We start from the raw sequence: 24506 nt of genomic DNA, 5'->3' as shown, positions 1-24506 counted from the left end.
CCATTTGTTTTAACTGGCCCTTCAGCTCTAAAAGGAACGCTACCACTTATGAGAGTTTAGATATTGTATAACCACCTCATTTAAGGCCTAGGTAATCCCTGGACACCAAACCATAGAAAAGACTCTCTCCTGCATCTCTGAAATTGAATTTTAGGTCAGGTACACGGATGGCACTTCTGAACATCAGATAAGGGATTTCTTTCAGCTTATTCAACCCACCCCTTAAAGGCCAATGAGTGTGACTGCAGAACAAATTTTCTAAATAGTCTTCAGAAAGTTATTTCCATCTTTTTGGCAAATAATTATCTGAGATTTATTATTTAACAGTTTTGTAAAGTACAACATCCAAGATGAAGCTAAGCCGGGAGATGCCAGACATGAGTGGCATTTCCTGGTATTTTCTAATACTCTGAATCTATCCTTAGGGCTGCCAGATTTAGCAAATAAAAATGCAGAACACTCCGTTGAATTAAAATTTCAGACAAACAGCAAAAAATTTTTTATTATAAGTACATCCGAAAATTTCACGGGACATACTTATATTAAAAGTACTTGTTTATCTGAAATTCAAATTGAATGTGGCATCTTATATTTTATATGGCCATCCTACTTAATATTCTAGAATGGCAAATTAGCAAAAATTATAATTTAAAAGTAAAATTTCTATTTAAAATTTAAACTTCCTGTTTTAACTTCAATAAACCACATGTTCAAATCATGAGTAGTTAGAACAAGCTGCTATTCTGACAGGATTCACTTTAGAACTGAAGGTCCATTCTAACAATTAGGGTACTTCAATTTTGCAAGAAATAAAATACAAATATTAAAATTCATCTGAAATCAGTGCGTAGGAACAAAAAATACATAAATTATTTGTATAAAAAAGAGCAATTAAAATGTAGCAAGAATACACTCTATTTGTAGCAGCTTATCACCGTTTACCTGGTGCTTATTAGAACTAAAAACCTAATGTAGGTTATGTGAGCCTGGAAGGAAAAAAAAACAACAACACAAAAAACAATAAGTTGTCGAGAAAACCTCTGACTGGATTTGAAGGCTTTACATACTTCAAGGAAGATGTGAACAATTTCCTCTCCAGCCTCCTCCTCCCCTCATAGTTTAAGACATGGTCCTAGATTTTCTAGGACTTGGAAGATTTCTCATATAGAAAACCAATATACCTTAGAGAATGAGTATGTCTTGTTTGAAAGACTTGTGTGACTTTGCAATAAGGGAAGAAAATCTGACTGCAGTAGGAATGGGATTACCTGAGAGCACAGCCTCTAAACCTCAGGGCCACTCACTTTTGGGGCTTGATCATTTTTGCTGTGAGGAGGGCTGTCTCCTGTGCATTGCAGGAGGCGTAACAACATCCCTGGCCTCTCCCCACGAGATGCCAGGAGCAGCCCCTCATGCCCAGTGATGACTACAAAAGATGTCCTCAAACATTGCCGAATATCTCTCTGCAGGAGGGTAGAAATGTCTCTAATTGAGAACCACTGGCCTAGGAAAACCTTCAGTGTCTTGGCTCTTCCCTGGCAATGTACAGTGCTGAGTTCCCAGCAATTTTTTTAAAATATCATTGCAGGGCGGCTTAGAATAACGAGAGAGAAAGCGCACCAAATCCACACTGATCGGAATTGTTCTAAATATATTTACAGCATCATTAAATGAAATAGGTCTATCTATCTAAAGATGCTTCTAATTCTCTTTATACACAAGAAGTTGTGTGCTGATATGATATTTAGTCCGGAGACCTGTTTTCAGTCTCGTCTTTCCCGCTTGCTCACCGTACCTAGTAAGAGCTAGCTCTGGTCACTCTCTCTGTTCCAGATGTGCATTCGGTCTCTCCATCAACCCTGAGAGGTAGGCCATTAATCGTCCCATGCTATGGATGAGTAAACTGAGGTCTAGAAAAGTGAAATAACTTGGCCCAAGCTCCCACAGCTTGTGAGATTTTAAACCCAAGTAACTGCAAAGTCTAACCCGTTAACCACCTCTCTCATCTTGTGGAAAAACAAGTCACTGAATGTCTCTACGTTCATTCCGTTTCCTCGGCTGTAACCCAGAAATACCATTTCTCAGTATTTCTCAGAATCGTGGCATGAACTTAAAGGCAGTTCAGTAAGCTGTTAGAGGGCAGGGACCAAAGTCCTGGCAACTGGCAGGCATTTCTGAATGACTGTAACATTCCCCAGGCCTGCTGCACTTGAGCTGAGCCCACCTCAAAGGCCAGAACCACACCCTGATTCTGAGATTGACTTAGACCAGAAAATGAACTGGGGCCCACTCACTTTGCAAGAGCACGATCAAGAATGCAAATGTAAATAGTAAACACCATAATTAACCCTCAGGACTTTAAAAGAGGAGAAGTGGGAGACAACCAGGCCGGCTGGGAAGAGGTGTGTCAAGGGGTGAGAGGGACGCCTTGCCCCCATGGCATTCTATCCTGGTGCAAGGCCCCAGTCACCTCCAATGGAACTCTCATTGCATGCTTGCAGCTGAGTGACTGACTACCCTGAGCCCCTAAATCTCCCCAAGGTCCCCCAGAAGCTGAGGGACACAGTGTTGAGACCCTGTGGCTTAGTGGACAAAGTCACAGGGGATCAGAGTGGAAGGGGGCCATAAAGATCACTCACATTTGACAGATAGGAAATGATCCAGCCCATTTAGGCTGGGAGCCCCACCAGGCCCCAGGTCCCCCCAACAAGTCTGACCACACTGCAAACCCCTTGGCAGCCCAGGCCCTGTCAACCCCACTTTGCTATGTAGCCTCCCAGTCTGTAAGAAATCACCCCACAATCTGGCCTGCCCACAGCACAAACAGCCATATTTGTCATGCACCTATTCTGTAGTAGTTTCAGGACCAAATTGTTGTTTTCAGAACTTCTAATAGAGCAAAGGCCAAATACAAAGGGTTTGGATAACTCATTCCCTAAAGCACAAATGAAACGTTTCAGCTTTGGGTTATAAACTCTCATTAGGGTAAAAAGCAGCTGTAGGAGCAAACAGGGAAGGTTCTTGATTCCTATTATGTGATGAGAAATGCCATTAGGTTGAAGTTCGTTCAGGATGCTTCGTGGGGGGGGGGCAGCAGCAATGGGGTGAACATCCGTCCTTCTGCTTTATTATAGATGCAAGAAGCAGCATACACGGTGCCTTATACACAACTTTTAATTCTAAATCACCTTCCCCCTTTTCCCTCCCAATATCACAGTGGAGAAGGTGATTGAGAACCATAGACAGGTGGTTCGGAGTGCCGGTAGATCACGGACTATTCGAAGCGAAAAATGTCTCAACCATTGTTTCATGAAGCCGCATTTAGATTCTAGGTCTAATTTCAACAGATATCAGTACAGGGGAGCTACAGTTACAGTGGACAGATCATTTGTCAAGAATGGAAAAAGCCAGGATGCCTGGGCAGTTGTATTGGGGGGATGGGAAGGAGGAAGGGAACTCTACTTTAAAGGAAAAGGTGGAGAAAAACGGCTAAGTGGGCAGAGTTCAAGCTTCAGCCCTCAAGTGAGAGAAAGCCCAGGTCAGCAGGGGCAAAGCCAACATCAGGGTCACCAGCCTGGGTGCAGTCTCCAGCAGCACAGGCTGGGCTGGTACACCTGTGGTCATAATCTAATCCCAGGGCGACACTGGGTGGTGATCAGAGCGACACTGGGTGGTGATCAGAGCGAAACCAGCAACGGGGAGGCGGGGGTTGCAATGGACGTACCAGCCATGACTGCAGACCTAAGAAGCAAGGTCGGGCAGCGTGTGCTAAATATGTAATAACGTAACTTTACATGTACCTTTCAATCTAGGGGGGAAACTGTGCGAGCTTTCATGAAATTAAGAGTATAGTCATGCCATAAAAAGAAGAATTCTTTGATGAGGTGTCTTCCGTTTCATAGTACAAGATCGGGTAATGTGGGCTGATTAAACACAAATGAACAACAAAGGACAACTATTTATTTTTATAAAAGTCTCTGCGATTCAATAGCTGTGCCTCTATCCTTCCACCCATGATTGTCGAAGAAAAGGTAAATTAAAGGATTTAGGAAAGGAAAACAAAACTTGACCTACCAAGTGCCAATTTAATTGTTGCACATGAGAGATTCACTAAGCATCTAATCATTTATATTCTGGGGTAGTGGTTCTGCCCAGCTCTTCTGTTAGATATTTTAAAGTATAATTTCAAATGGACTCATTGTCACAGGCCTCTGGGTCCATTTTACCCACAAAATCAATATACTACTACTAATAAATAGGATTACTTTCCCTAGGCGCCCGATGGGAGCTCAGCTGGACTTCTGCTTGGGAGGCGGTTTCAAAGTTCTCCCAAGAAAATTACTTTCCTGATGGTCACCCGTGAGAACCCCCAGAGGGCACCTGAGCGAGATCAGATCAAGAAGCGACCACCGGTGGGAAGGACGGCTTGGACTGGGAGGCACGTGGATTTAAACACAGAGAAAAGTGCCCTCGTTTAAACACCCCTCGCAGGATCAATACAGACCTTTGTTTCTCCCCTACGGAGCCAACACGGTTGCCTTTTCTTTGAAAAGGTAGAAGCTCCGAGGTCTGTGTCCAGGGCCTCTCCCGCCAGAAAGCCCCTCCCTTTAATGTCCAGGGCTGTGTCCTCCTCACCTTTGTACAAACCACACCCCGACCCACCGCTCTGAGCTGAAGGAGGGTTAAACAGGTGGCTGGCCAAGAAGAAGCACCTGCTAAACGATTTCCCTCCCATCTCATTTATATTTCACTCTGTGGTCCCACCTGGACTCATCCCAAATCGGGACAAATTCCCTTGGCAAAGCCCCATTTTTCAACTCTGGCTGCACCAATATGCGCGTCCTCAGGAGAGAGCTTATCAGGTCTTCTTCGCCCCCCAAACGCCATCAACTGCCCTCTAGAACACGGGGACACCTAGTAACCCACCCCAGACAAAGGCCTGTAAATATCCCATGAGAAGACACCAGGTGTCTGGGGGGGGCGGGGAGCAGCTGACCAAAAAGTGTGAAATCCCTTAGACTGGAAACCTGCTTGTACCCCACCTAGAAGTTTAGCTTAATCACTGAGCCTCACTTTCCTCCTCTACAGATGAGGGAGCGTTGCCATATCAGATGAAATAACCTGTAGAATGCTCCTGGCTATTTTCTGTGTACAAAACTATCAATAAGGTAGGCAATTATTACCTTTTTTATTACCCCAAACTGACAGTGGATGGGGGAGGCAGAACCCCAAACTGCACAACTCCAAGAAAGTGTGAAAAAAAAAAAAGAATTATGTAGGAATTCCCATGGTGGTGCAGCAGAAACGAACCTGACTAGTATCCATGAGGATGCGGGTTTGATCCCTGTTCTCAATCAGTGGGTCGGGGATCCGGCATTACCATGAGCTATGGTGTAGGTCACAGACACAGCTCGGATCTGGTGCTGCTGTGGCTGTGGTGTAGGCCAGCAGCTGTACCTCTGATTCGATCCCTAGTCTGGGAACTTCCATATGCTGCAGGTACAGCCCTAAAAAGCAAAAAGAGGAAAGAAAGAATGTGTAATACTGAAAACTATTACATGAAAGGGGCAGGATTTTCCCTATTTATAGCAAAACATATAAAGCTACTGTATTTAAAGAAATGTGCTATTTCCTTAGAAAGAGATAAAGCAGATAAGTGGAGCGGAGTAGAAGGTCCAGGTCGAAATCAATACAGATACATGTGCAAGTGTGCACACACACACATGCACACACACAAGACAAAAGTGGCTTTTCATAGTCCTGGGTAAAGGCTGACCCATTCAATAAATGACACTAGTATAACTGGTTATCCATTTGGGAAAAATACAAAGCCACATCTTTAACACATACACATACCTCCTTCCAAAGAGGTTAAACATCAAAATAATAAAATTACCAGGTCAGAAGAAGAAAATAGAAAATATTACGACAATTTGGGGATTAGGAAAGATTTTCCCTAAACAAGGCACCAAACTCATAAACTAAGACTACAGTTTTATGTTAAAAAATGAGCAAAAGTTCTGTACACAGAAATACATCTCACAGAAATATGACAAACTGGTAAAATATATTTACCACATACACAAAAACAGCAGAGAAAGTCCAATATCTGAAAATTCCCAATGAATCATGAACAGTTTCAGTAACTCAGTGGGAAAATTATAAAGAGCCTTATAAACAAAAATGATAAAGGATTCAAAGAGGCAATTCACAGGAATACCAATTGAGCAGAGATGCAAGAGAGGCTATTTCACCTCTTTTCCAGTAAAATGAGGACGATAATCCTACCGGATTCTCAAGGATGTTGAATGTCAGTAAATTTCATGTAAAGTGCTTAAAACAATCCTGGCACATTAAAAATATTCGACAACTATTAACCAGCAGCAACAATAATAACAGCAGTGGTGGCAATAACAGCAGTGTCATTAAGGAAACACAAAATAAAAATTAGGAGATAGTATCTAACATCACTAGCAAAGCCATCACGAGTAAAATCTCAAAATGACTGATGTAATCCAGTATTAGAAAGAGTATGAGAAGACAGAGAGGAAGAAGAATTGGTTTAGCCTTTTGGGGGGTATGTGTGTGTGATAATTTGGCCTTATCTGTCCAGCACTTTAGAATATGTGCTCTGCGACAGACATCCAACATACGCATAGAAACCTAGCCTACACAATGACCTCAAACGGAGTACAATCTATAACAAATTTGCATCATCATGTTGTAGCCTCAAACTAGTATCATACTGTAGATTCACTATACTTCAATTAAAAGAAAAAGGAAATTCCCTATTTCATCTAAGTTATCGAAAAAATTTTAAAAATCTACATGGGGACCTATATTCAATATCCTGTGATAAACCATCATGGAAAAGAATATGAAAAAGAATATATATGTGTAACCGAATCACTTTGCTGTAGAGCAGAATTTAACACAACATGGTAAATCAACTCTGCTTCGATAAAATAAAGAAATCTACCCTTCAGAAATACACACATGCACCAAAAAATATGTACAAGCACTGTTTATAAAATTAAAAACAACAATCAGGAGTTCCTGTTGTGGTGCAGCGGAAACGAATCCAACTAGGAACGATGAGGTTGCGGGTTTGATCCCTGGCCTCGCTCAGTGGGTTAAGGATCCGGCATTACCATCTGTGGTGTAGGTTGCAGATGCAGCTCGGTTCCTGAGTTAGGCCGGTAGCTGCAGCTCCAATTCGACCCCTGGCCTGAGAACTTCCATATGCTGCACATGTGGCCCTAAATACAACAACAAGAAAAAAGTGGCAGTACAGCTATTACAAGGAATAATGACATCAATATGGCTACATGTCTAATCACTTGACTGTGTATGTGTATATACACACAGAAGGATAGAAAAGGGACAAACCAGGAAGGGAGCAGGACTAAGAGGAAGTGGAGAAGGTAGTTCAGATTTTACTCCATTGACTTACAACATCTTTGATGTCTTTAAGCAACAAACAAGTATTTTTCTTAAAAAAAAAAAAAAGCAACAACAAAAAACAGGTTAACAAAGTCAGTGTGTCACAACAGTCATCAGTGGACACTGAGTAAATGACAATGTCCATTATGTTCCTTAAACAGCCAGCAGGACTCCTGCCCGTGCAGGTGAGCTCCAGAGAGGCACCATCACAGCTGGAGGACACTAACAGGATGAATCAACTCCTTTATTCTGACTCAGCTAATAAATACCTTCTGATTGGGAACACAAGGCAATACCGATTTCTGCAACTGTCCCCTTGGCAGTTACATTTCTCAGGGTAAATGAAGAAGTTCGCATTCTAGTTCACCAGCCTGCCGGGCTCCGATTTCCACAAGGTAGTCCTCCAGAGAGATAAATCTGAGTCCTTAATCATGCAAAGTTGGAGTCTTTATCTAGTCCTACTGAGATCCCTTCTCTAAAATGCAAACAGAGCTGAAGACCTACCTTACCTAAAAGGAGCCACCAACCAGCTGCCCATTTTAACCTTATTACAGAAAAGGGAAAACAAGACTCAAAAGAGCCCAAGGCTTGGCAATTTGTTACAGTCAAATGTGACAATACATGTTTAGATCCATCTAAAAAATATGTTTAAAACTCAACTGTGTGGAAGGCACGGTCCTATTCTAATTTCTTTTACCTGGCAAAGCAGAGGGGAGGCACACCCTGGTCCCCAGACCTGGTTTTGGAAATGATGGCAGGAGCTGAGTCATGCCAGACCTTCAGAAGTGGCAGCATCTAAGGGCCACACCTTTACCATAGAGAGTATCGAACGTTGAAAGTCAAGGACTCAGAAAAGCTGATCCTCGATCTCAAGCAAGGCAGGAAGCAAGAAATGAGTACTACTCACCTTACTTTCCTAACCTTTATCAACCACAAATGGCAAACTTAAAACCGTCACTGTAACCAGAAGTTGTTTTGGCTGAAGGTGGTGAAATGTCCGCTAAAGGCCAGGGAGACATTTTTTAGAAGAGAATCAACCAAGACAAACCTAGGACATAGTAAAGCCACATAATCTTCCACGTGCATTTTCAAGATACATTTCTTTCTCAAAATGAACTATCAGTCCATCCCAGACATTCCTTTTACCATAATCAACACAATAGAAATCAATTAGCATTTGTAAAGTGAAGAGAACGCAAATCGATAGGTTCCATATAAGCAGAGCCAGGTTTGGGTGAGTGCAGAATTGCAAAGAATTTCTGCCCATCTGATTAGAGATTTTGTTTTTGCATCCATCTCTGTGAAAACAAATCAGGTTAACATTGTTTTTGTTTCTAAGTTAAATGTATTTAATTACACATATATTTAGTGAAAGTTTTAAGCCATCAGAACTTCTGATTCCATGATTTTGGTTACAACTTGTATGACGTACACTTTCAAATTGTGGGTAGTCAAAAGCTTTTCACATAAAATTGTGTTATCTACTTTATGCTTTTATTGGTTTTTCTAATGAGTTGGGGATGGGGTGAGAATTTATCAAGTGGCTGGACACTCTGTGCCCAGCTCAGGCTGGACACTGGCCCAGGGTCTCCCATTTCATTTACTCCTCATGATATCTTTAAATACCCAAATCACCAGCCATGGAAGGAGAGTGACCATTTCATTCCCAGGGAAGCCTTGTTCACCTGGCTGTCAGTTTGGTAACAGATAGGAGGATTTTTACCAGTGTTAGCTGAGAGAGAAGGAGTTAGAAGGAACATCACTGTCAAACAAACACATCAAAAGTCTCTGGAGAAGAGGAAGGCAGTTTCCCTGTTCACTGGATGCGGCAAAGCCCAAAGAAGGCGAAGACGTGTCTGCTACGGGGTCCTGTGCGGGAGCTCGAGGATCCTCCCGTGTCCTCCCACTTCATGGAGGGATGCCAGGCCCAGGAAGAGATCAAAGGGCAGTGCCAGTTTTGAACTGTCTTGACATACCAAGATGACTTTTTCTTTTTTTTTTGGTCTTTTGCTTTTTAGGGCTGTATCCGTGGCATACGGAGGTTCCCAGGCCCCAGGCTAGGGGTCAAATCAGAGCTACAGAGGCTGCCTACAGCCACAGCCACAGTAACTCAGGATCCAAACCGTGCATCTGACCAACACCACACTTCACGGCAACGCCAGATCCTTAACCCACTGACTGAGGCCAGGGATCAAACCTGTGTCCTCATGGATGCTAGTCAGACTTTTTTCCGCTGAGCCATGATGGGAACTTCCCAAGATGACCTTTCGTAAGCTCTGCTGTTGTTGGAAACGTACTAGATGGGCAACACTCTCTTCGACGGCAACGCGTAACATAACGCAGCAGCCCAGTCATGGCCTTGGCTTCCCCGAATCCTTCCCTGTTGAGAGGTTATCTTTTCCCAAACTTGGTGCATGGGAACAATGTGGGGGGGCCTGCTGAACTCCACAATACGAGGCACACCCAGAGTTTCTGACTCAGCAGGTTTCGGCTCTGACCCCAACATTTGCCTTTCTAATAAGCTCCCAAGGGCTGCTGCTGGTCCAGGACCTCACACTTAATAAACACTGCTGGGGGGGGAGGGGAAGACCAGGATCTATCAAAGACAGGAACAGGGTATTTATTAACGTGGCAAAACTATCAATCATGATCCAAGCCACAGCAAAGCAGGGGTATCTGTCTGTGTTGCACTGAGAGCATGCATACCCTTGGAGTTAAGTCAATGAATCGGCATGTCCCGTGGTGGAGACGGTGGCCAGCACGGGGATGGAAGAGCAAGAGAGAAGCAGTCCTGCCAACATGCCCAGCGACAAAAGGCATGGCTTTTAACAGCTGAATTGCCCCGAAATGAAAGCTCAACTTGAAAACAATAGCAATAACAACAGCAATAATAATACAGATGATGACAACAGACTTGTTGGAGTGTTTTGTAAGCAGCCGGTGCTAGAGCCAGCACTTTACATACAGTTCACAACTTAGGAGGTGGGAACCTGGAGTCTCCTTATTTAACAGGTGGAGAGACAGGCTGGAAGGGAAGTGATGTGCCCACGTCATCTAACTACCTACATAGAAGCCGGTCCATCCCAAGCAGAAAGTCTCTCTTAATGACCCAGTTGAGGAAATGATAAATGCAGAACTTCTTTGGCCTTCTCGGAACTACAGACTTTGATCTTGTCTTTTCCAAGTTACAGAGAGGCTTCGAGTGGCCATGCATATTGCCTGATTATAAAACAGGAGCGCTGCAGCTGGCTACACAGCGCACCGTTTCTCTGTATCACCTCTCAAGAGTGGGACTGTGAATCGCAGTGCTGGGGTTCCCCACTAAAGGGTTAGATCAGTGCTTCAGCAACAGGGCAGGGGTGGAGGGGGGCAGAGATATGGGCCACTTTTGCCCTAAGGGGACATCTGACAAGGTCCAGAGACAGTTGTGATTGTCACAACTCGGGGGCGCTACCGGCATCTTGTAAGCCAGGGAAGCTGTTGCACATCCTGTGATACACACAACAGCCTCCCCCAGATGCATCCGACCGAGAGGTCAATGGTGCTGAAATCCTGCTCTAGTTTCACACTTCCAAAAGCCTTCTCCGTCCTGCAGCCCAGGTTGGATGCCTAAGAAACGCCTTGGCTATTGTCTTATGGACGTCATTCTTTCATCTCCTCTGTTTGAAGAACACATTTCATCTCTCCTATCTCCTGATGAACTTCTTTGTTGAAGGCGAGCGCATCTTTGTCAGTGAAACACTCAGAGTCCTGGCAACCCCATTCAGCTCAGAGTTCAAGTGTTTGTCCCATAGCTTGTTTACCTTCAAATGGGTAAAAATGCTGAGAATTCAAACAACACTTAGGAGCTCCCAGCAAGGAGTGGGGGCCTATGGGGTACACACTAAATTAGGGATGCACAGTGCATTTCCTATAAACTTATCCCATTTAATTCTTCCAACCATTGAAAGAGACAAAACACTACTTTAAGTAACTACAGCTGATAGATATCATTTGTGAAAGGTCACACGCTGGTAAGTGGCGGAGCACGTTTCCAGAGACAGACTGTCAAGCCATAGACTCCTTCTGTACCCCACCACCGTGCCAAGGGTCCCCAGAGCGGAAAACTTCCCCCTATAGACTAGTTCCAGGACTAGAGTGTCTGAGATGCTAGCAAGGAAAACAGTAACAGGAAAGGTTGACAACTTTACCATATTATTAGTGTGGGCATCATAAGTGTTGCCACCCAACATGGCAACAAAATTGGTCATTTCAGGGATTATTGCCAATGGGCTTAAACACCAGCTACAAATTTAAAAATCAAGATAAAGATACTTAGAATTCACATGGCTCTTTCAGTTTTAAATTTTAATATGCCAGGGCTTAAAAAAATAAATCTAAGGGTTTTTTTTTTTTTCTTTTTAATCTGCAAAATCAGAGAGCATAGGAAATAACAGTCAAAAGAGCCATCTTGGTTCAAGACGTAATTATGTGACCTTTCTTTATGTACAGCCCTCTCTAGCTGGCTCTTTGCTTCGCGAGCCTGCAAACTGTGGGCTTTCTCACAGCAGCGAGGAGCCAGGCCCAGACCTGGGAAAGCACATAATAAACAATATCCGATGGCTCGTCTCTGGGAGCCCTGACAGTATTGATCCCCCCCAAATCAACCTGATGAATCTGTCTCGTTTTCATATTACAGAGGGAGAAGTGGAAATGATGAAAGGTTTTTGTGGCACCACATTAATTTTTGCTTTTTTTGAAGCTAGGAAGGCCCACTGTTGGCTGGCTGGTGTTCATCAAGGCTTCCACTCTCATCTCTGGGCCAAAGTCACATTCCTAGTGCTGGGTCCTGGCCTCTTAGAAAGCTGGATGGCCCATGGAGTCCCAAACAGCCAACCCATTCCAAACTCACCACTGCCTCCACATGGTGCAAAGCCTGTGGAGGAAAAGCTCAGCCTTGTCCGTCCTTTCAGCCCCGGGAGCTAACCATCGTGAATGTCAAGGTCTTGTGTTTTCTTTTCTCCCTTAGCTTGGCCCTCACTTCCCTCTTGCCTTTCACACCATCACTGTTGCTGTCCTGCTTCCAGACTTCTCAACTCAGTGGCCCCCTTTCCCTAAATGGTATGCCCTGGTTCTTTTCCCAGGGGAATTTCTGGCTTTTTGTCCACCTGGTAACCTGTTCCAGGCAGGCCCAGACCCAACAGAATGAAAAGCCCTCCTGTTCTAGGGTAAATCCCGCAAGGGCAGGATGTCCAGAGTATCGCCCTGGCTGCCAGGAGTACTAGTGCCAGGCATGCAGCCATAGCACTTACTTGGATCCCCTAAGATTCTCAGCCCTTTGGGAGCCCTTCTTGTTTTCACCGCCTTTATGTCTTGGGTAACCCATCTTTGAATGGTCTTCCTTGGCAATGACCTAGAAGTCCAGAAGTTGGCTACCCATGCACCTGGCCCAGGTTTCTGGGGTCTGCAGGACTGTTCCCGCCAACATCTGAGGGAGGAGTGGAGATGAAAAAGTGTGTATTGATTCTGCAGGCAGCTCCTGCGTGGCCTGGTTATTCCAGCTTCAAAAACACTCGCTCAACTACCTACAGCAGGCTTTCCCAAATGTTCCAGAAGATCTGGGTGCTTCTCTGATTGAGATGGAGCCTGGAAATCTGCATCAGGAACAAGTGCTACAGACAATTCTTTTTGACGGGTATTTGGGGTCCCTACTATGGAATTAACACGATGTTAGAGACCACAAAGGATAAAGACCAGGGATAAGCTGAGACTTTGGAGCCAGGCTCCTTGGGTTCACTTTCAGTTGCCTTACTCATCAGTGGAGTCCTGAGCCAGCCCCTTAACCCCTCACTGTCTGCTTCTTCCTGTGCAGAATACACACGATAATAAGACCCACTTCATAAGCTGTTATGTGGATAATGTGCTAAAGTGCGTAAAGCACTTAGTTCAGTGCCCTCCATACATGCGGGCACTTGATAAACATTAGCTATTATTATCCAAAGAACCAGACACTGCTGAGTGGCAGCCCTTAAGCCAAATCTGGCCTAGAGACTTATTTTGTTTGGCTTGCACATTTTCCTTTTTAATCGAGCCAACATTCAAAAACTGGTAGATTTCTGGCATTTTTAAGAAGGTTGAAGATGTGGCAACAAACAGGCCCTGTGCTCCCCTGTGGCACCCATCACCCAGGGCAGGGCCCTGGGGTCCCGTTCTGTTAGGGCATTTCTTTTCTGTTTAAGCCCAACCCCCAGACCACCTATCGCCACCCCCAGTTACTTCCCTGTCCAGCCCTTGTAGGAAGGCAATCTCTATTCTAGACATACCCCGTGTTAGGTCCTGTTAGTCTCCCATATTGATGCCAGTCCAACTAGTCTCCCTACGCTACCCTGCTCCCCACCTCCCTACCCCTGCCTCATGAAGCCTCCCCCAGTCTTCCCAGTCCACTTAGCCCAGTGGTTCCACTAAAGTGCACCTTAAAACAATCTGGGACACTTTGGTTCAAATATACACCTGAGTGGGCTCTAAGGTTGGTGACCACGGGAGCCATGGCCTCCCCACTCTCGTGGTCCAGCTGGTACTTCCCATCGACACTGTACAACTGAGGACTAGATGAGCCTTGCTTTCATCTGGACTCCTGTTTGGTCTTGCATTGCGACTCAACTTGTGTTTAGAGCCTGTCTCCCCAAACAGACTATAAACTCAAGAGTGGGTGGAGCACACCTCATAAGTTCTTCTGCATCCCCAACAGGAAGACTGGGGGTGCCAAGCACACTGTGGGTGTCCAATGAAAATGCTGCTTCTCAAATATTTGAGAGTCCACAACGGAGAAGGCATTGCACAGATGACATGATGAGAAAACCACGGGCTGGTTTCTTGAAGCTCGTGGGTTTGCAGGAAGAGTACGTCAAGGACACCAATGATGGGGAGGTAAGGGGGACTAAGATGTGCCACAGGAAGGAAGCAGTAACTTGAGGGGAGGGAGGGGCCCGGGTTGGGCCCCGGGGGAATCGGGGAAGGCTGTCTGCAGGAGGTGTCCTTGGCCCAGGAGGAAGGACAGCATCAAGAGGAGCAAGCAAATAAAGGCACCAGAGGGAAAGCCTCAGCCTCCTTACACTCGGCACAGTGCCAGGAATCCAGCTGGGAGGAATGGGAAGCAGAACGGGAAAGGCAAGATTTCACCCTACCTCAAAGGGTGGGGAAAAGGTTGTAATTAATTTGGTAAGTCACGGAAGCAGCCAATGAAGGCGGCAATTCTGGCATCCTTCTGAAAGCCAAAGAGAGGGAGAGGTAAGGGCTAAGTCAGAGGAACAGGTGTAACACATCAAAACAAACAAACAAACAAACCAGGGGTGAAGGAGAGATGCCAAGTGGAGGAGAGGGAGGCCCAGAGGCAGCTTCCCTGACTCTGGAAAGCAAGACAACCACTGCCCCCCACCAAAATGACTGGGGTTGCCAATCCTGCCAGAGCCCAGATCTCTGCCATCCAGTCTTAAGCTCTAGTTGACTATAAAGTTAAATCATGTGGCAGCAACTACTGCAAATTTATTAACACACATAATCACAGAAATAAAGACTTTAGTCGTGACACGATCACTACCGAAAAGGGCTATTGTAAGAAGCTTATTCTAAGAAGAAGCTTATTTTCCTGTTCTTTCTCCCAAGGCCATGGACAGCTTATGAAGAACTACAAAGATCTGTGGTTCACTCCCCCTCCCCAGCATTTTTAAGAGGTGTGACTGGGTTTGGATGAAGACGAGGGCTAGTTCACAAAGGAAACCAAAGGACATGCCCAAGACTCAGCCATGGAAGGCAAGGGCGATTCCACCACACACACTCCTGAATCCTTCCCAATGGCCAGGCACTGGTCTAGGCACCTTACAAATATGAACTCACTTAATCTTCCTGACCCCAGACACTCTGGTTCCAGGCTCTACTGCTTGATCCTCACCCTCAGGTGTCCTTCACTTTGCCTTTTAGTGGAGGGTGCAGGTGATATACCGACAAGCCTTCACCTCTCCTATGGGTGGCGGCCCAGAAAGGCTCGGAGGGGATGGGGCCACAGGGCTACTGCTGTGGTTATTTATTTCTGGAGCCTCAAAGCATCAGACATGGGAAAAGGGCAAGGGAGGGGTGAAATCCATAGACTAGAATTTAGCTCCTGTGATACAACCTTGTCCCCTCCCCCAACTCTGTCCAGAGCCACAACATGCAGGATCATGAAAACCAGAGCACGGAGAAGCCCTTCTCAGCAGACGAGCATGTGCTGGAGGAGCCAATGGGATCTCCTGGGTAGCCAGGCATGAGCTGGCGGGAAGGACCAAAGGGCTTTCAGCTCCTCTGCTCCCTGAGAGATGGGCTCTGGCCACAACACCTCCAGGGGAAATCGGCTCCCAGCTGACTACAGCGCCCCCCACTGTCTGCTCCCTGGCTGTACTACCGCACCCACACAAGATACTTTCTGGTCTGTGGATGATAGACAAGCTGTATATCCCCAGCCCTAACCAGTCTGTGAACTACAGCCCCATTGGATTATGTTTCACTTTTTGGCTTCAGGGCTTGAAGTGATTCTATTTTTAAGCTTTCTCAATTCCACAAGTAAAAGAAGACATTTTAAGGAAATTAGTTCTGGCTTTTCGGGGATGATGGCTTCCGGAGCTGAAAGAGTTAAACTGATCAGCTACTTTGTCAAACCAGAAACCTTCCTGGAGAGCTCCTGGTCTGATGTTACTGGGCCAGGGCCCCAGGACCTCTGAAAACCATGACAGTCACCCAGGATGCGGACGGCCCAGGACAGACCTCCAATGCCAGAGCTACACTGTGACCCTCCCCTGAAGCAGCTGCCGGAATCCCTCTAGGTTCTATTCTCTGTGAAGTGTATGTTTCACTTTTTGAGCGCTGGAAATGTCCAATCCACAGAAATTTGCGAATAATAAATAGAGCTTTACAAATGCTATCATCTTTTTGTACGAGTCAGTCATGCCTTCTATTTTTGGAAAAACTCCTTGGGAGTTCTCTTGTGGCTCAGCGGGTTGAGGATCTGGTGTTGTCACTGCAGTGGCTTGGGGCGCTGCTGTGGCACACATTTCACCCCTGGCGGGGGGACCTTCCACATGCTGCAGGTGTGGCAAAAAAAGAAGGAACAACAAAAAAATCCCTTCCAGTTAACATCTAAAGGAGCTTCGCTTATTTTGTATCTTTGAGAATGAATTGTTGATACTCCCAAACCAACTGTTCAAAGGACACTTCTATTTTAAAAATGTAACCATTTCTGAAGACAATCTAAAATGTATTCCACACATCCCAATTTTCCCCTGTAGGGCACATGAGACATAGTTAACTTTCCCTTGGCAAATGAGGCTGCTTCTAAGAATTCAGGTTCGTCTTCAGTTTCATTTCTGGCTTTGCCACTAGTTAGCTTGTGACCTTGGGTAAGTAATTTAACTGCACTGGGTCCTAATTTCCTCACCTGCAAAATAAAGGGGACTGGGTCAGATGGTGACTCTGTTGCTTTACAGCTCTCACATGTTACGATTCAAAGACCCTCGGGAATATCAATTATTGCCTCAAGCATTGGTCTTGGGGACTGCTTTGTTATAAGAATGTTGCCTGGACACCAGAAATGGCCCCAGACAGTTGGGCTACAGTAATAGAAAGCAAACTAAAGTCAATTACCTTTTTTTTTTAGGGCCCCGAACCCATGGCACATGGAAGTTCCCAGGTTAGGGGTGAATCGGAGCTATGGCTGTGGCCCTATGCTGCAGCCAAAGCAATGCGGAATCCAAGCGGCATCTGCCACCTACACCACAGATCACGGAAACGCTGGATCCTCAACCCACTGAGCAAGGCCAGGGATCGAACCCGCATCCTCAGGGATACTAGTCGGCTTCATTACCGTTGAGCCACAACGGGAACTCCTAAAGTCAATTACTTTTATCCTTCTGACCTCCCATCTTTATCTTTCTCCCTACTCCATCTGCTGTCAATTGTCTCTGCTATCAACCTCCGCTGCCATAAACCCCTGCCTCGGTTTACAAAGCTAAGCAGTGGTCTGCTTCACCCAGGTTCTCCAGCAAAGTCAGGTGATACAATCTGGCAACAAGGGGGCTTTATCTCTTTCCGTTCAAAGTTATATTGCAGATGCTTGTGGTCCCCACAGCAACAAGGTTCACCCCCAGTTAAGGCTGAGGGCAGACTGAGAATGCATCCTTGTAACTTATACATTCTTTGAGTTCTGAAAATGCTTTGTGGGGGAGAGTCTGAAGCAAAAGTGCCAACAGAAAATAAACAAATTTCCTTCTTACTAAAGCCAAAGCTGTATGCATTACCCTTTCTGGTAACCCCACCCCTGCCCTCCAGGGTTCCTCATCCCCAGCTCAGCAGTGGCTGTCCCCCCCACTCTGTTGTATAACTTTTCCTTGTGTAAAGGTACATTTTCCAAGTCACTCTTGGAAGCGAAAGAGAGGATCGGGGTAGGAGGAAGGAGATACCATTAGTGGTTTCCTATACTTACTGCTTTCCCAGTTCGCTTCCCTTCTGAGTCCCATGGAAAATGATTAGTAGAAAAAAAAAAAATGCTTCTTAGCAATTGTAAATACAGTCCCCAAAACATTATTTTTAAGCTGCTCACAAGCATGACAAATATGCATTAAACCACATGCTTAGTACCTCAAAGAATTCAGGGAAGTTCCTCTCTCTAAAAACCAAAAGGAAACAGAGCATATGATAAGAATTACAATCTACCTTCTTTGCCTTTGCATTATTTGGGGTGATCTCATGGGAATCTGTCTGGGAGGGACTTGATGAGTACAGGCAATGGTTGATTTTTTCACTTGTCCTAGTTTAAAATGTTAGTAGAAAATAATAGGAGGTTAAAAAGGAATTGGAGGTGGTCAGCCTGGGGAAGGGGATGAAACTGGACACACAAGTGGAACACAGCAAAGTCATGTTGAATTAGAAAACCAGCCAGAATATCAACTATGAATATCTGAAGCCTTGCCAGAGGGGTCCCAGTCCTTCTGAAAGAGGCTAAAGGTGTGGATGCTGTATCTTTGGGGATGGCGATAAAAGATGAGTTAATAAGAAAACTGCTGCATTATACCTAAGAGAAATGAGAAGAAAAGCCACTCTCCCCCACAACCTTTCAATCTCCAGGTGCTGCTATGTATTCATGTCTAAGCTTAGAGTATTATTTTCTGTTTTCAAGTTAGCTTTACACAGCACAGCATTAATCTCAGAATCGACTCTCCCTAGTATTACACAAGGTGACGATTTATAGAAAAACAAAACAAAACTCCTTTCCTGTTCACAAGCCTGGGTTCGGTAGCTCACAGGGCCACATTTGAGGGAGCTCTGTTTCAGAGGATGATTAGAGTGGCGCCCTGGGCACTGATTATAGTGGAGCTATTTGTACAGCCCGAGTCTGGGCACTGCATTATATGAAAACTTCCATTTTGGGGTATGGAGTGACTAAAAATTCTCTCCTTGCTTAAACTTGGCACCAATCATCTATCTCAGCAGAAGCAAGATTATTGAGTACAGAACCACAGGAACCCAGCATTTTCTTCTTTTATAACTGCACAGGGGAAAAAAGAGACCCAGCTATAGCACCTATGGTTTCTCCATTCTCCCACGGAAACTTCAAGCATTGCGGGTTTTTTTCCCAAAGTCTAATCATCGGGTTGCTATGACTGGATTAAATTAAATCAGATGTGACAGGCCATTGTCTCTTGCATTAATAGATCTAAACTTTCTAGAAGCGGAATAAATCATTTTGGCTTCTTTTTAGCAGAGGCAGAAAATGATGAAGCCCTGCCTGTTCCAGGAAAAAAAAAAAAAGGGCTTCTGACTCTGGTTACTCTAGACCTCTGCCATGTCCAACAGCTCACCATCTCAAACTGAATTCGTCTAGTTCATGTCGCTGACATGGGGATGATGAAGAGTTCAGTTCTGCAGAAGCCACTTAGCATGGGCTGCACCAAAAGATGACAGGTCCATGGAGTAAAGGGAGAAGTGAGGCAAAAAAGTGAGGCTGAGTTGATCTAAATTTGTCACAACTCCAGGCACAAGCTCAGGCAGGTCATCAGCACCCTCTCTGTAGAGGCCTACCTTATTGACATGTCCCTATTTTATCCATTCTTACCTTAGCCATGATTAATGGATTTTAAAACTCAAACTAATTAGGTGGAGATACTTACATATCATTATAGAATCCCCCCCTTTTTTAGATCATTTTACTCATATAAGTCAACAAAGGACCAATGTGCATGGAGTCTTACATTATTTCTCTAAGTTTCAAAAAATTTTTTTCTGAATATTCACTGTATTGGTTGTCTACTCATTGCCTGGCACTGTGCTAAGTGTATTTATTACATGCATGATCATATTTCATCCTTGAAAAGAATCTTCAAGTTAGTATTATTATTGTCCATATTTTACAGAAGAGGAAATTATTTTGAGAGATTAAGTTATTTGCCTAAGATCATAGGACCTGAAAATGACAGAGGCAATCACAGCTGGTATAGTAGTACTATTACAGCTATTTTTCCCATTAAAAAAATGGTGAAGATTTGCTCCGGGTTAAGTTCTTGAGATAGAACGTGGAATCAGAACCAGGTAGGCCTGCAGCTGACCACCTGAACAGGAGTTCTCAATCCCTTCTTGGATGCAAAGTCATTACACAGTCTCTTTGCTCAGCTAATCACTTAGCTACCCCCCATGCCTATCCCACCTGCTTAGGGAAAAGAATAGCAATAAAAGTTCCAGACTTAAATAGAATCTAATATAATTTTGCTAAGAAAAAAAAAAACCCACCAACTTTATATACATTGTTCATAACTTCGGAATAATAATCTCATGGCAAGGAGGATAAAGTTTTAAAACAGCTTGGAAGGTAGTGAAGGTAATTTTTTAAATACTTCAATACAATGAACGACCTAGAAGTTTGGATAGACGGTTCTGGAGACCTGGTCAAAGTGGGCTAAAATTTAAAAGAAAGAAGAAGAAAAAAAAAAAAAAAAAGCACACTGGTGGTCTCACAATTTCCCATTATCAAAACTACCCTTCCACAAATCTGAATCCAATCCAAGAAGTCTGTCAATAGCTGGCTGTTTCAGATGAGGTTCATGAAATAGTGACAGAAGCGGGTAGGGGGCAAATATACTTAAAATATATGCAAGCATGTTTCCCTCAAGTCAGTAACAGTACGTAATGCTAATAGAAGCGTGGCACATTCTTATGACTGCGAATCCCGCACACTGGATACTGTGTGCGAGCAGGTACTGTACTTTCCCCCCTGCTGGCAGACCCTAGTCACTAAAACACGATGAGCTTCCCCGACTGAGCCAGAATCACACATCCCCGGCAAGTACCTCTGGGGCTGAAAAGCAGTTACGATCCAACTCGAGGAGAAATCGGGAAGAGTCAGGAAATCACATCTTTCATTATTCCCAAAGCCATGCCCTTCCCCAAAGTGCTGCCTATGTGCCGACTCTCTTAAGGATCTCTGCAAAATCTTGATCTCCAAAAATTAAGCCCATTTGGAGCCGAGACAAGGTGAGGTCAACGACTGGTATTATCAGCCAACCACGTCTCTAACTGGGTCTGGTTCGTTTCGAGCCTCGTGGGGGCCAAGCCTCACCACGAGGGTGAAGGCAGGAGGCATGGAGGAAGGGAATGAAGGAGAGAAAAGGAGAAAGGGGGAAGACCTCCGGACCACACTTCTTTCTAGTACCAACAAAAAGAGAAGCCGCATCTTGACCTAAATCATCTCTCAAAAGCGCTTTATAAATTACAGGGACAAAGGGAGGGGGTGGCGGGTGGCCTGGGAATCCTACAGACACCCTACCCTCTGACCCGCCCCCCTCCCCCTCCAGCACAAGGGAAGGAAGACAGAAAACAGAGCTCAACTCGGCCATTGGCGAGAAGCCCCCCTCCGGTTTTCGCTCGCCCATCCCTCGGCCCCCTAGGAAAAAATACGCGTAAACACCATACCCACCCCCTGGGGCGGACACTCCTGCCCCGCGGTTCCCAGAACCCGAGGCCGGGGCATTTACTTAGTTAGATTTTTCTTGCTTACTCATTTCCCTCGAGCACCCAACCCCCCGTTCCCACTCCAAAACCCCGCTCAACCGCCTACCCTCACGGCTTCAGCCCCCAACAGATCCCCGTGCCCCCGCGGCGGCGGCGGCCCCCGAGCAGTCCCGGTCACTAACCTGCTGCTGTAAGGGCATTTCCGAAACCAGCCTGGCTCCGGGGGGAGGTGGGGGGGCCGGCTGGAGAGGGGGCCCAGAGGGCCGAACAGACCGGCGGCGCCGGGCGAGGGCGGGCGCCCGTGGGGAGGGGGGGTTGGGGAGAGGAGAGGGAGGGTGGCCGCGCCGGGGGCGGGTGCGAGGGCGCCGGGACCGTCCCAGGCCAGGGAGCCGGCGAGCAGGAGGAAGTGGGTGCCCCCTCTCCCCCTCCAGCGCCCCCTCCCGCCGCCGCCTCCTCCCCAGTCACAGGCGCGTCCTCCGCGCACGTGTGCGAAACGTCACCGGCGGGTCCCGGGGAGAGGGACAGACCCAGGCGGCGGGACGGGAACACGGCTGCCCCCGCCCTCCGTCGCCGGGGGGCGGAGAGGGGGACAGGGCGGGGAAGGAAGGGGCAAGGGGAGAGGCGGGTCAAGGGCAGGCCCGGGGCCCGGTGAGGAAGGCCCGGGCGCTCGGGCCACGCGGGCGCCGCCGCTGCCACCGCCGGGATGCGCCCAGGCCGGGGCGCCAGCCGCTAGCCCCTCGCCCCCAGACAGCCCCCGCCCCAGCCCGCACCCGGCTTCCAGCTCCACCTCCCCCCTGCACGCCCCCCTCCGCTTCCCCCAGCCCCTTTGTTGCCGGGAGTTACCGATCCCCAAATGTGTCAAGCGCAGCCTGCCAGAGCCCCTGCGCTCCGAGCACGCCTGAGGGACCCCCGGCTGCCAACAGGCCCCCGAGACCGGCGGGGGGCCACTGCCCCCAGGGCCCCCCGGTTCCCCCCCCGGAGTCCCCCCACTCCCCAGTTCACTACTCCCTCCCCCACCCCCTTCTCCATCCGGGGCGTGACCCCTTCCTACGCCCGAGAAAGAGGAAGCTTCGAGTTGGAGGGGAGGGGAGAGTGGGGGTAGGGAAAAGTGCAGGAAAAGAAGGGGGGGCCGCGAAAAGTTTTAGAGTGTTTGCTGTGGTTCGCGCCAAGGCGATCCCCGTTGCCCCGCGCGCCTGGCGGAGCCCCCCGACCCTCTGGGCGCTGGGGGGAAGCACACAAGTCTAACAATAAACCCTCGTTGGAGGGGCAGCCGCCGAGGCCCACGACGCTGGGCCCCGCGGTCTCCCAGGGCTGCCCGCAGCGCGCCCACCACCCCGCGTGGTGCAAGCCCACCTCCCGCCCGGGCTGGGGACGGTGGGAACGGGAGGGCATTACCGGAGGGCCGCCGCCGCCGCCGCTGCCGCCGCGTCCCAGCGCTGGTGGCTGCTGCAGCAGCCCGGCTCTGCTGGAGGGTCCGTGCGGCGTGGTGTAGAGGAGGCTGCCGGCGGTCTGCTCCACGCCGGGGGCACTGGGGAGGAGGGGGCCGGCGGCGACGGCGCCGCTTTGGAGGGAGGAGGAACAGGAGGTGGTGGAAGTGTTCGTGGTGAGGATCTGGATGTATGCGCTCGGGGCGGCGGCAGCAGCGGCGGCGGCGGCGGGGAAGCCGGGGCTGGCTAGCAGTGCCCTTTTGTCCATGGAGGCTGCAGCGGCGGTGGCGACGACAGCCGCCCCCTCCCCACCCCCGGCGGTCACCAGGTACTGCTCCAGGGCGGGCTGGATCCCCTTTCTCATCTCTCGCTCCTGCTTTTTATTGCTATGGTATATTAACGTATTGTTTTCAATTTCTTTATTATTTGCAGTCGGAGTTTCCAAGTCTCTCCTCCTTCTCTCCTCCCCGCCCGGCGCTTCCGAGCCCCTTCTCTCTCTTTTCTTTTTATTTTTCCGCAAGCACGGGCCCGGGGGCCAAAAATAATCGGGGCTCTGGAGAGAGGAGGGTCCCGGCCGCACGGATATCGGGCCCCGAGGGGGGATGGAGGCGTCGGGGGCGGCCGATGCAATGGATTGCGAGGCGGCGGCGGCAGCCCGGGTGCTGCGGCCGGCAGCTGAAAAATGGCTCCAGGAAGCTGCTGCTGACAATGAATGAAGGGATACGGTTTACGCGCCAAGGTCCTCCCGCGAAACTCAGATTTCCCGCCGGCTTTTCAAACCAAATTTGCATATCCCCGCCCCTCAACCCGCCGAGGACCGTTCTCACAGCCCATTGGGCCGCTGTCTTCTTCTTTTAGTCCCAATCGGGGAGCAGGGCCGGGACCTGCCGGTTTCCATTGGCTGCCTTGCATCACGGTTGCCGGGGCGACAGGGGCCCTATTTGCATAGCCCTCCTTGATTGGCTGCGAGGGAGGCAGGGGTTTTTAGGAGGTGGGTAAAGCCTTGCCTTCTCTCCCACGGAAGACCACGCCTGGTCCAGGCTCCGCCCCCGGTCCCGCCCGCCTGCGGGGCTGGCGCTGCTGACCTGGGCAGGGACTCTGCGCCCCGCAGACTCAGTGTGGATCTAGTCTAGAGTGCAAGTTTCGCTTTTGGAAATTGTCAAGGTGACCAAGGGGACACTTTCGGGAACTCTCTTTCGTTTAGCCAGTCAGTGTAATAGATGAACAGCAGCGGGAGATTCTCCCAAGTATGTGCCAAAGGCAAGTTGGACCTTGCGAACGACGCCTGGCATGTGGAAACTGAGCCCTTTAAATCGTGGGTATCTCCCTTCCTGAAATCCAACCAATGCCGCGGCGAGAGCTGATCCAGAGGTTGAGGCTGATAGACAGAAGCATGTGGGCAGACAGAATCGTGGGGGCAGAAGGTTCGACTGACGTGATTGCGGGCACCATTTAGTTAACATTCCAAATCATTCCTGGTAGCTTCATTATTAGCCTGGATGGGGTTTAAGTAAAAAATTAACTCCGAATGTTTTGCCGAGTGAAATCTTACCACGAGTATTGGTTTGAGTCCAGCAGACACCCACCCCCACCCCCAAGTCACTGGCCCAGAAGCAATCAGGGCAGTTA

General features: G+C 47.6%; 1 protein-coding gene across 3 annotated transcripts in view; it reads right to left on the bottom strand.

Annotated features, from left to right (window-relative positions):
* Positions 1-24099, bottom strand: part of E2F3 (E2F transcription factor 3) — a 76695-nt gene extending 52596 nt beyond the window's left edge. The window contains exon 1 of one of the 3 annotated variants that reach the window (XM_021098397.1): positions 22846-24099. In XM_021098397.1, the coding sequence (XP_020954056.1) occupies positions 22846-23241 (396 nt within the window). In that variant the 5' untranslated portion in view covers positions 23242-24099. Of the gene's footprint in view, positions 1-21632; positions 21919-22845 lie in introns of those variants that run through there. The other 2 variants (XM_021098396.1, XM_021098399.1) reach the window with 2 other exon arrangements.

The sequence above is a fragment of the Sus scrofa genome, chromosome 7, assembly GCF_000003025.6.
Source record: "Sus scrofa isolate TJ Tabasco breed Duroc chromosome 7, Sscrofa11.1, whole genome shotgun sequence".
NCBI lineage: Eukaryota > Metazoa > Chordata > Mammalia > Artiodactyla > Suidae > Sus > Sus scrofa.
Note: the sequence above shows the minus strand (reverse complement) of the source record. Positions and strands in the feature narration are given on the sequence as shown.